The sequence below is a fragment of the Macrotis lagotis genome, chromosome 5 (assembly GCF_037893015.1).
Source record: "Macrotis lagotis isolate mMagLag1 chromosome 5, bilby.v1.9.chrom.fasta, whole genome shotgun sequence".
NCBI lineage: Eukaryota > Metazoa > Chordata > Mammalia > Peramelemorphia > Peramelidae > Macrotis > Macrotis lagotis.
In genome coordinates this window covers 2,705,487-2,718,189 of record NC_133662.1, presented here as the reverse complement: position 1 = coordinate 2,718,189, position 12,703 = coordinate 2,705,487, and the positions used below count along the sequence as shown (strand labels likewise).

The following is a 12,703-nucleotide window of genomic DNA, read 5'->3' as shown; positions in this document are numbered from 1 at the left end:
GCAGTTTCAGTGGTTTAGTAGATGACTTGAGATTTCTTCAAAAAAATAAAATCCTACAATTATCATTCCTTCTTTTTTGTTGTTTTTGTTTTTGCAAGGCAATGGGTTAAGTGACTTGCCCAAAGTCACACAGCTAGGTAATTATTAAGTGTTTGAGGCTCTATTTGAACTCATGTCTTCCTGACTCTAGGGTTGGTGCTCTATCTACTGTGCCACCTAGTTGCCCCCTAATATAGTTTTAAAAGCAGGAACACAACCAAAATCGTACCATTATCCTCATGCTTTGAATGGAAACCTAACAAGGAGAGTGGGAAGCAGATAGATCTAGTGTTATTTCTATCCTAGTGAGGACATAACATTTTGGTAATAATAACTGGCACTATGTACCTACATAAATGTACATACATGATATTTATATGTCTTTATTGTACTTTAAACGGTATTAGTGCATACCAGGCTCTATGCTCATCTCCATGGCACAGATGAGGAATCGCTTCAGTACAAGTTCTTTGATATCAACAGTTTTCATTTTTGTGTCTTGCATAGAGTAAGGGCAAAAGAAATATCTGTTGACCAAACCAGAGGTGGTCATGGCCCATAACTTTGTTACAAGGCATTCTAATCCCAATTCTTGATTGCATATTCAATGTTTATTCTCCATTTTAGTGAAAACCTTACACATGGAAATATTTGGACTTTCTATGTCAAGTCAAATGCTTACTGCCTAGGTTGGCAAAATTTTGGCTTTGTGACATTGCATAAGTAGTATTGGATTGGGCCATCAGGTTCATGAATGCCAAAATCTGGAAGGGACTTCAAAGCAGCTGAGTCCAAATAATGGCTAAAAGTGGAAATCCCCTCCAGTCCCTGCTTGAAGATCTTTAATGCTTTAATAGACAAAGCATGAGATTTGGAATAAGAGAAACTCGTTAAGTCAAAACTGGATCCTGCTGTTGTTATCTTAGGGAAATCTCTTTGAATCTAAGCTTCATTTTCAAAGTAAAGAAATTGAGCTAGATAAGTCTTAATGTTCCTTCCACCTCAGACATTCTAAGATTCTTCATACCCAAGAGTCATGGGGAACCTGTGTATTCTAATTAGGAAGATATATATATATATATATATATATATATATAATAGCAAAGAGAGATGAGGTGAAGTTTTTTAGAACTTTTCCGAGAGTTATATATGGTTGTGTTGGGAAAGCCTCACAGGTATTTGCCTATAATATACATAAGCCTTACTGTCTAGTCATATAAGTTTATTGTTCCTCTATTTCTTCTCAATACAATTCAACAGTTCCTACTCTCTCATATTGCTTTAATCCAAACCCCTCATATGAAACATATAAAATAAACATATTGAAAGTAGGTTGGGAGATGGTCTGCAGAAACTTTTGCCAGGTTAATGAAAAAGATATTTCTCAGTTTATCTGAGCCTCTTTTTCTTTTGATCTTTTGTGAGATTTAAATGCAAGAATTAACTATTTAAAAAAAATCAGCCAGTGGGGGATGTTTTTGAGAGTTTGATATTCAGTCCATTTTGTCACAAAAATGGTCCTGGCATGATAACTTTTTAAAATCTGAATTGTGATTTCATTGTGTAGGAAACTCCTGGGTAGAAAATTCCCTCCGCCAATGTTGGCAACTCTTCTGCATCTAGTAGTTTTTAAGAGTTGCTTGGGGACATTGGGTTGTGTTAATTGTGTGGCCTCAGAGGGATAGTTTGACTTTGGGTCTTCTTAGCATTTGGGACAATTCTCTATCCACCAATTCAAAGTATTTCTCAGAGGATCGAAAAAAAGTGACTTTAATTCATCACCATTTCTTAGCAGGAGTTAGTCTCAAAGCTGGTAATCTTAGCAGGGAAGAAATAAACTTCAAGAAGCTCCCTATGCTGGCAGGTGGTAAAACAGATATAGAGAAAGTTTAATATCTTTGCAGCTGCTACTGCTGTTTGAAGGGTAATGAGTTGGTCTATGTTTTCAAGTAGCTGACATCATAAAATGGTAAGTATTTTCATCCTTCTAATATCAGCAAAACTGAAAAATCCAATGTAGAACTTATATCAGATTGCTTGCTGTCTTGGGGAGGGGGAAAAGGGAGGGAGAGAGAAAATTTTACAAAATGAATGCTGAAAACTATCTTAACATGTAATTGAAAAAAATACTATTAGGATAAAAGAACTGAAAAGTCCAGCAGGACTCCCAGGGTATAAACTATATTTATTCAATAAAAATATGCAAATTTAAGGAAGTACTATAAAAATCACTTCACAACAAGAAGTTAGGATTTAAAATCCAGAGAATCAAGGGATTCAGAGACCCTAAACCAATGAAATTGTGCTCTAGGATCTTTGGGACATTCACTGTAAAAGAAGGAAGATTATGGAACTGTGCTCTCCGGCAAGGCTCAATCTTTCTTATATACATAGTGAATTATATTTCCCACATATTGGGCTTTCTGAGTTAGTAGGGATGCATATAGATTTTGATAAAAATAGGCTAATATAAGTTCATAAATTTTGAGCTGGAAGGAACTTTAGAGGAGTTTATTTAGTCCAACACCATTTTACAAATGAGGAAACTGAGGCTCTGATGGGATTTGAATACAGGTCCTGACTTCAAATCCTGTCATTTTCCCATTTCACCACAGGGTGTATGAGATTGGCATATCAGATAGTTATACCAATAACAACAAATTCATTTAAGTGACAGTCATTGAAACTTTTTTTTTCCCTCAATGGGCCTACTTTAAAATTGGAATAAAAATAGAATATATTCCAATTTACTTTTTTAAACATGAATTATTCTGTTGATATTATTCCATTATCTTCCCTCCTTCCTTCCTCTTTATCAGTTTTTTTGGGGGAGGGACACAGAACAAAATTTGAGAAAACACTTTCTCTTGTGAAGTTTGCCAAAATTCAAGTTATAAGAACAATGTTTATTCTATTAAATTCAATTGTAAAAAGGGATATTAAAATCTATAAAATAATTTCCTGTATGTAAGAAGTAAACTTATCACTCTGTACTCCATCTATAGAAAGATGCTTCAATGATTTCTACTTTATTTATAAATAAAATCTGCTGTCCTTGGCATTTAAAGACAACATTACTGATTCTGCCAGATATTTGAACTACTCTCCAGTAGTAGGAATGGGTCTCCAATAATGTTGGTTTGTTCTTAACCCTTTACAAACTTACAAACTTACCCAGTTCTCTTTGTAAACTAGAAGCACAGCTTAGGAAACAGTTGGCTGATGTTGGTCTTGCTTCAGAAAAAAATTTCTCTTTCTGAAGAGTTAGATTGTATGGAAACAAATTCTTAGCTCTGGTCTTCTTAGCACTATGCTATAATCTGTTGAGCTCACCAGGACAACCAACTATGCCAATGAGCAAAATAAATCATTTTTCTCAAATGATTTTGGGGTATCTTAAAGAAATATTTGGTGAAGATACAAAAAAGCAAGTGAGAAATGATCAGTATGGCTTTGGTTATCATCAGAACAGAACACCTCAGGCAAGAATTTACTATATTTGATCAAAATGGAGAATAAATTTTATAGGAAAAGAAGTTTGATTTTCAGATTTTAGAAACCAATAGCCAAGAGGTGACTTGCTTTGGTATTTTAAAAAAGGATAAGAATAAAAAAGTATTTTTAAAAAATAGCTGACAGTGTTGCCTTAAGATTTTAAAAAGTGACATAAATAACTTTGAAGGTTGAATGAAACCTGGACTGTTAAGCTTCCCTAGAGACTCCAGTTGGGATGAATTTTCCAAGCTGGAAATTCTTCTACTACTTCTCTTTGTGCCTCTGTGTTCTGCACTGTGGCTACTGGCATGGATATACTTCACCACCCTCATACTTCTCTCCCATCTTCTATACTGGTAGGAGGCATTCTTATTTTTTACTTTTCTTCAAAATTTTATGCACATAATAGGTGCTTATTAAATGTTGACTTGTTCTAAATTACTCAATAACAGTATTCACACTATTAATGATAATGGCTAGAGATTTGTGAGGTGGGGTCCTACTGAATCATATCATCTCATTTAGATCAAAAAAGCTAAAATTCAATTCTAGAAGTATTTTAAAAAAACAGTGGACTCATAGTACTTAATTCTGTACTTAGATGCTAAAGGACCTCCCCAGGGTCACTAGCCATAGCATGTTGCTCATGACCCAGTTCAGAAAAGAGAAACCATCAAAATTAGAAAAGAAAATGATGACATATGTAAACCATATGTAAAATATGTAAATATTTTAAGTGGAAAAGTAATTGCTTTCCAAATCCCACAGGCTTGTTTTTAAAAACTAAATAATAGAATATCAATTTTTTTCAAAGTAGCAAATTTTTTTTCCTCACAAGAGAGTAAATGAAACTCTTAAAAATCCAATATATCTCTTTATGCTCTGGTAATCTTTTAAATAACAAAACCAAAAAAAGCTGCATCGATTCTATATGGATATGTAAATAAATCCACTCCAGGTCTAAAATATAAGAACAAATTTTAAGTTTTTAAAAATGTGGATTAGAATGGAAATAAGGAACTGAACAGTAGCAGTGCTAGCAGGAGGTATTGTATTTCTGCATGACTTTTTTAAAGTAAGAAAAAAAAAGAGAAAGAGAAACTGCTATGACTTTTTTCCTTCACATTTCAGTATCTCAGGACTTTTTCCAAGAAAGGGAAAAACCAACACCCAAGCTCTGTCTGCTACTCACTGTGGCAGTTGAGAGGGTGTTCACAAATGACAAATGGTGACAGTCTAACCTTAACAGTTTGCTGACTGCTTGAGAGCAAATAAGACTCTAAAAGAGCAGGTGGCCCTGCAGGCTGCACTTTCAGGTCTGTTAACAATGTTTACACAAGGTGATCTCAGACTATTTCCTTCATATTTGTTCTCTTTGTTAAAACAACAGGGTTATATTGCTAAGTACCTCAATCATTCAGTTATTTCAAAAAACAAACCCAGTCTCCTGGTTTTGTGATCTCACTGGTTTGGGAGCTCTTTCCAAAGATGCAGATCATAGCCCAAAAAATGGAGAGAGTCTCTAAATGATTCTAAGCCGCTCTACAATATAACTAAAGTCTGATCACCAGATTTTTGATCCATACACATAGCTCCAAATTGCTAGGGTCTTGGAGTACTCTAACTTGGATATAAAAAGTTGGGACATGAACTGAAATGAGCTGGACTCAAGCTGCTGGTCCAACTTCCTTACCCCAACAGCTGCATCTATTTTTTTTTTTGTACCACCTGCAGTGGTCCCACGTGTGACCCTTTTGGAGAAGGTAATAGGCAGCAGCAGGGGGTTATTTTCTGGGAAGCTACGAGTTTGTCTGCTTGTGTCCAGAATCACATAGACTATAACAAACTTGACAAGAAACATTGCTTAGTCCTGAGTTCTGTAGAAGTCAATGAGGAGGGGGCTGAATTCATTAGGATTCCCTTTCCCTCTTTTGTACTCTGTCATACATGGCCTTCGGAGTCCTTGTCTTCCATTATTGGCTCTTCTACAGGTTGGATCTTCTGAGAGGGGACCCCTTCAGGAATCTTATCACCTACTGTCTTACCAGCCTCTTCCTGTGCAAGGGAAAAAAATGTACAAGGGGATCAGGGATAAGAGAAGGAAGAAAAGTTTTGATCCCTGCCTCTTCCCAGCTCTTTCATTAACTCTGATACAGGCATACACGACCCTTGCATTGTGGGTTTTTTTTTTTTTTTTGGTTTTATTTTGTTGTATTGTGTTTTTTGTTGTCCTTTTAAAAACATTTGGTCCGTGCATTATGAAATGATATGCCAAATCTTAGCACTGAAAGGTATGGTGTGGTTCATCCAGCTCAACTTGGACTCCCCCCAAAGCCTGAGGGATACATTCCGTTTTCCTGGTAAAAATGTGATCAGGGCAGGTATATAGTATAGTCATGGTTCTGCCATTTTCTGGCACAGCACTTTTCCAGCCTCAGTTTCCTTGTCCATAATAATAGTACTTATACTACCTATTTCATAGGGGTTATAAACTATAAAATGTTACATAACAGTAGTAGCTAATATTTATATAGCCAGGCACTATGCTAAAGACATGATGACAACAATCCTGGAAGATAGGTACTATTATCCCTTTTTTACAATTCAGGAAACAACTGTGACTTGACCAAGGTCACAGTTAGTATGTGTTTGAGGTCATATTTGAACTTTAAGTCTAGTGCTCTACCCACTATGTCACCTACTTGCCTAATGTATATAAATGTGAAGTTATTAGTATTGTTACCTACAATTCATAAAGGAGGATCCTTAGATGTCTAGGGAAATCCAGGCCAATATAAAACTATGCTGCAAGGAGTGAAAACCAGTTCCTGAAATATATTCATAACCTCAAAGAAAAGAAAAGGTCAAATGGTGTAACTACCTCAATAATCTGCCTTCCTGGGAAAATCAGCAGTCTCTGGGGCAATGGGGTTAAGTGACTTGCCCAAGGCCACATTGCTATTAAGTATAAAATGTCTAAGGTTGGATTTGAACTCAGGCCCTCCTGACTCGGCTGGTGTTCTATCCACAGCACCACCTAGTTGCCCCCCAAATAGGAATCTCGACAACAAGTTTGCTAGGTGAAAAATGTTCAAGGGAATTTATCACCTGACTTTATTCTTCTACCATGGATATGGATTAATAAAATGTATTACATCTATAAAACTAGTAGGGGGAAGGTTTGAAGTAATTGGATTTTGTGAATATCAGAAAATGGGCTTGAGGGTTGCTTATTCATTTTTTACTTAAAACTTCTCCAATAAAAACTCAGATGAAAAGGCTGTTTCCTACATTTGACTGAGAATTCATTCCATGCACACCTTTGCATCTCTCTCTGCAAACTTCTCAAACATGTTGGCATATATCCTGCGATCCCGCTCATTATGCTCCTTGGCTTTCTTCTGGCACATGGAGATCTGCAGTTTTGCAGCCTTGTTCTGGGGATTGACTTCTAGTACTCTCTCAAAGTCACCTTTGGCTGATTCAAACTCGTTCATAAGCAGCTGGGCTTCACCTCTCCTGTACAGGCCCTTCTCATTAGTACTATCCAGTCCAAGTGCCTGCAAACAGAGAGCTTCCAATTTAGCATGATGAGATAGTAACTCTCTTAACTTTTTTTTTTGGGGGGTGTATATTTAGGGAAGAACTCTGATGGAAAAAAAGAACTTCATCATTTAATTGTATTCCCACCTCCACTCCCACTCCCTAAAATGATTTGACTGGGGAATTGGAATAAGGAATGGGAACATTTTCTGATTTATAAGGATATGTAAGGTAGTGCTGGTTAATTTTTACACACATATCAAAATATAATAAATGATAATATTCTCTTCTCAATCAAATCCTGAGACAAGTGTGATGGGTCTAATATTTAAAACTGAAAACCAAAGGTATGACTTTGTAGAGTGTATGAAGAACCTGTTCTTACTTGGTTCTTATTTCTTCATGCATTTTCAAAAAGATATCTTTACATATCAGGTCTTACTGTAAAACAATGGTACAGAGCATTCTAGGGCAGTTCATAAAAACTATAGCATGCACTTGAGCTGATGGCTACCTTAAGCAAAGGGTAATAAATATCATAATAAGCCATCAACATAATAGCTCAGCTCAGAAAACAAAAACAATTTGCAACAAAAGACATGATTGCTGAAAACTTTTGTGAATTTAAATCCTTTTGCATTTGTCTGTAGCATGTATACACATACACCCACACCCACACCCACACCCACAGGGTAATACATATGTATACAGGAGGTAAATTTTGGGGCAGATTCTGTTTCCTTTTTCTCTGCATCTGTCCCTCATACCTAAAGTAGTATCATGCCTGGTACAGAGCAGGAACTTAAATGTTTCCTGAACTGAATTGTTTTGCAAATGAACTTTATATATATATATATATAGCATAATATGAGTAGTACTATACTAAATAGGACTAACCTCCTTGGAGGCTTAAAGTTGATTCGGTTCTTTCTTTTAAATTGTACAAACATCCATGAAGTCTTCACTGACTGTGCTGAACACTGGGCTAGGTGCTAAGTGAGACAAACATTAAGCTAAGACATCTCTGCCCCTTACAGGGATCTTTGGATGATAGGGGAGAAGATACTGTCACTATAACAAGTTCATTAGAAAGGCACAAAACAAAGAACACAATCAGGTCTGAAGGTCAGGTCATTTGACTGAACCCAAAGAAATTTATGTTTAACTTGGCATGAAATAACAGATGCTTTGGTTTAATATGGAAAAGATATCGATGAAAAAAATACATTTTATACTAATATCATTGTTCATATTCAAGGACAATTTTGAAAGTGGACAATGGAAGTCTAGGTAGACTGAGGAGGGGTAAAAGGAGACTTGGAACATTATAAGTTCAACCTTTGTGTTGACCCTATTTTTACCTTATCACAGCATTCAACAGCTTTGGCATATTCCCGAAGCTTTAGGTAGCACATGGCCAGGTTAAGGAAAGCTGCTAACAGGAAGGATTCAGATGCTTTAGATTCCTTTTCTGATAAACCATATTCCATCTCTAACCAGGATACAATCTTTCCATATTGAATCACGGCCTGCAAGTATTTGCCTCCCTAGGAAAAGAGAATCATTAAGTATTTGTTATGGTATTTGAGGAGGAAGATACAAAAGAAATTTAAGATACTGTCTAAGACTGAAGCTAAGCTAATTGGGTAGACAAGGTAGATATAAATGAAACAATTGTTAACCTTAATGCAGAGTAAACATAAAGGTTTTTTTTTGCAAGACAATGGGGTTAAGTGGCTTGCCCAAGGCCACACAGCTAGGTAATTATTAAGTGTCTGAGGCTGGATTTGAACTCAGGTACTCCTGACTCCAGGGCCAGTGCTCTATCCACTGTGCCACCTAGCCGCTCCAATAAAGATTTTTAAACTAAAAATGGGTACCTTAATAATGCTAAAAGGTTACAGATAGAATATAGACTTGAAAGGATGCTTTCTTTAGGTGATTCCTTCCTTTCTTCCTCACAAGGATCATTTGAGATCACAGAAGTTTTTTGTTATTATTTTTATGGCTAGCACTTTCAAATCATTTTCTCTTTTTTTAAAATGTTATTAAATGTTATTATTCACTGCACTATCTAGACTAACTCTGTGTTAGCTTCTTTTTTTTTAAGGTTTTTGCAAGGCAATGAGGTTAAGTGGCTTGCCCAAGGTCACACAGCTAGGTAATTATTAAGTGTCTGAGGTCGGATTTGAACTCAGGTACTCCTGACTCCAGGACTGGTGCTCTATCCACTGGGTCACTTAGCCGCCCTCAAACCATTTTCTCTTAATAAACAAAGTATGATTGGAGAGAGGAATGGCATTATGCTATTATATAGAGAAACTCTCTAAAGGAGGTTTTAAGAGACAGGCGGGGTGGGGGGCAGAGCCAAGATGGCAACATGAAGGCAGCATTTCCTGGGAACTCCTTACCCCCAAACTCCAAAAAACAAACAAATGATGACTCTAGCCAAAATTTAGAGGGGCAGAACCCATAGAAAGACTGAGTGATACATTTTCCCAGTCCAAGATAACTTAGAAGTTCTGCAGGAAAGGTGTGCTTCACCAGGACCAGGGGTTGGGAAAAAAGCCAGTGGCAGCACAGTGCAGCCCAGCCCAGAGATCACTGACAATAGCTTGAAGGGGTGGTGAGAGAACTCTGCTGCACCAGAATGAGTATGGAGTGAGGAGCACCAGCCACAGAATCTGCAGTGAGAATCTGGAGAAAGCAGCCTGCACCACCAGAGACAGTAAGGGAAGTCTTCAGAAATTTCTCTGCTCTCCCTGGGGCAGGACTCTGCTGTTTGCCTACACTCAGATCCAGGTTGCTGTTTGGGCTTCCATACTAAGATAGCAGAATCCTCCTTATAGCCCCAGGGCAGAGGGAAGTGGGTGGGGTGCATCTACATATCAAAGCACAGGCTAGAGAGCATAAGACCTTGGAGAAATAAAGGTCCCAGTGGGATGTCCCAACCCCCCCACCCAAAACCTAAAGTCTTGGAAGAGCTGTCTTGGGCTAAGGAAATGAGTAAACAACAAAAAAAGAAGAATCTGACCATAAAGAATTACTTTAGTCCCATGGAAGATCAAAACACATACTCAGATGATGACAAAATCGAAGCTTCCACATCCAAAACCTCCAAGAGAAATAGAAAATGGGCTCAGACCATGGAAGAGCTTTTATGGAAGAGCAATTAAGGGAGATGGAGAAAAAATTGGAAGGAGAAATGAGAGTGATGCAGAAAAATCATGAAAACCAAATCAAAAGCTTGGTCAAAGATATACAAAAAAATATTGAAGAAAATAATATGTTAAAAACCAGTTTAGGCCTAAAGGAAAAAAAAGCAAAACAAAAGGCAAATGAAGAGAAGAATGCCTTAAAAAGCAGAATTGGCCAGCTGGAAAAGGAGATAAAAAAAGCTTTCTGAAGAAAGTAACTCCTTCAAATGCAAAATGGAACTAAAGGAAGCTGATGACTTTGCAAGAAATCAGGAAGTTTTCTTCCAAAAAAGCCAAAAATTAGAGGAAAATGTGAAATATCTCATTGGAAAAACAACTGACCTCAAAAATAGATCCAGAAAAAAAAACTTAAAAATTATTGGGCTATTTGAAAGCCACAGCCAGGAGAAGAGCCTAGACTTCATTTTTCCAGAAATAATATAACAAAATTGCCCTGAGATCCTAGAAGCAGAGGGTAAAATAGAAATCGAGAGAATTCACAGGTCACCTCCTGAAAGAGATCCCAAAAAGAAAAACTTCCAAGAATAGCTAAATCCCCAAACTCTCAAATCAAAGAGAAAATTCTAAAAGCTGCCAGAAACAAACAATTCAACTACCGAGGCTCCATAGTCAGGATTACACAGGATCTGGCAGCATCTACATTAAGGGCTTGAAGGGATTGGAAAATGATATTCTAGAAGGCAAAAGATCTTGGTTTACAAATGAGAATCAACTGCCCAGAAAAACTGAACACCCTCTTTCAGGGGAAAAGATGGACTTTCAATGAAACAGGGGACTTTCAAACTTTCCTAGTGAAACAACCAGAGTTGAACAGAAAGTTTGATCTTCAAGTACAGGACTCTGGTGAACCACAGAGGGAGTGGAAGAGAAGGACTACCTATGAGGAACTTAATGATACTGAACTGTTTGTATTCCTGCATGGGAAGAAGACATTGATAACTCATATGAACTTTCTCATTTATAAGAGTTGTTAGAAGGAGCATATATATAGACAGGACATAGAAAGGAGAGGAATATAATGGTATAATTTAGTAAAAAGATGGAGTCAATGGGTGATAAAGGAAAGTACTGGGAAGAAGGAAAAGGAGATGAAGAAGCTAAGAAATTTCATATTAGAGTTAAGAAAAAGCTTTTTCAATGGAGTGGAAAGGGGAAAGGCAAGGGGGAATGAGTGAGAAATGTCAGAGAGAAAATAACTTACACACTTAACAGGGTGAGGAAATGTATCTTACCCTAGAGAAAAATAAGAAGCAAGGGATAGAATAAGGGGGTATGGGGGGAATAGGTGATAGAAGAGAGGGAAGATTGAGGGAGAGAGCACTCAAATTCAACACACTTTTGGACAGGGCCAGGATTAAAGGAGAGAGAGAATAGAATAAATGAGAGTGAGGAGAAACAGAATGGAGGTACAGCTAGTGATAGCAACTGTGGGAAAAATATTGAAGCAACTTCTCTGGTTGATTTATGATAAAGAAAGCAACTCACCCCAGAGACAGAGACATTGGAATCTGAACACAGTCTGAAGTACAATTTTTTTTCTCTCTCTTTATTCTTGAGGTTTCTCATCTACTTGGGGGGAGGGGGGGTTTATGTTTACTCATAACAAATTCAAATTACACCAATGTAGAGACTATCAGACAGCCTTCTGAAGGGGGAAGTTAGGGAGGGTGGGGAAAACTGTAAAATTCAAAACCTTACAAAAAATGATAGGTACATATTACTATTGTATATAATTGGAAAACAAATAAAATGTTAAAAGGCAAAAAAAAAAAAAAGAAAAAAAAAGAGACAGGCCTCTTTCCTGGGCCAAGTACAGTTCTTCAGACAAGTCGGTTTCTTCTTTCTAGATTAGCAAATGGTGAGGTTGACAGAAACTCTTTTGCTAGGGTAGGGAATAGGCCAGAGACCTATTCATAAACTGATTCCTCTATCTAAAAGCATACCTGCTAGGATTTTGATTCTCCTACTTTTTGAAATTCCAATAGCATTTTTAGCAACCATCATTCATTTATTCCATTATTATATAAAAAAGCATTTTTTTTTGTTATGGAGTACTATGACAGGTACTAGGTACAATTCAAAGACAGTCCCTGTTCTGTGGGCCCTGATTTATCCAAAGAGTTGTCTCTTATCCTATATAGTCAATTCATTTACCACTATCAAGGGGAGGTAGAATAAAGAACTCCTAGTCAGTCTTTTGTTGCTAACAACATTTACATCAAATGGTTATAACCAATATTTGCCTTATATGCCTCGCAGTGCTGTGAGAAGAGGAGAAACTCTAGAGTACTATATAATAAATGTGATTTATTACTTAAGTTCATGGAACATAATTTAAGAGTCAAACAAATGAGTTTCTGTTTCTTTCCTAATTTGGAGAACTGGAAGGTGAGGAAAACAAGACAACA

At 36.9% G+C, this 12,703-nt stretch overlaps 1 protein-coding gene across 8 annotated transcripts in view; it reads right to left on the bottom strand.

Annotated features, from left to right (window-relative positions):
* Positions 1–406: 406 nt before the first annotated feature.
* The window catches only part of FKBP5 (FKBP prolyl isomerase 5), a 209,689-nt gene continuing 197,392 nt past the window's right edge, over positions 407–12,703 (bottom strand). For all 8 annotated transcript variants that reach the window (XM_074236456.1, XM_074236450.1, XM_074236452.1 and 5 more), the window contains 3 exons: positions 8,439–8,624; positions 6,855–7,094; positions 407–5,589 (listed from right to left, as the gene is read on the bottom strand). In XM_074236456.1, coding sequence (XP_074092557.1) covers positions 5,476–5,589; positions 6,855–7,094; positions 8,439–8,624 — 540 coding nt within the window. In that variant the 3' untranslated portion in view covers positions 407–5,475. The remainder of the gene's footprint in view (positions 5,590–6,854; positions 7,095–8,438; positions 8,625–12,703) is intronic.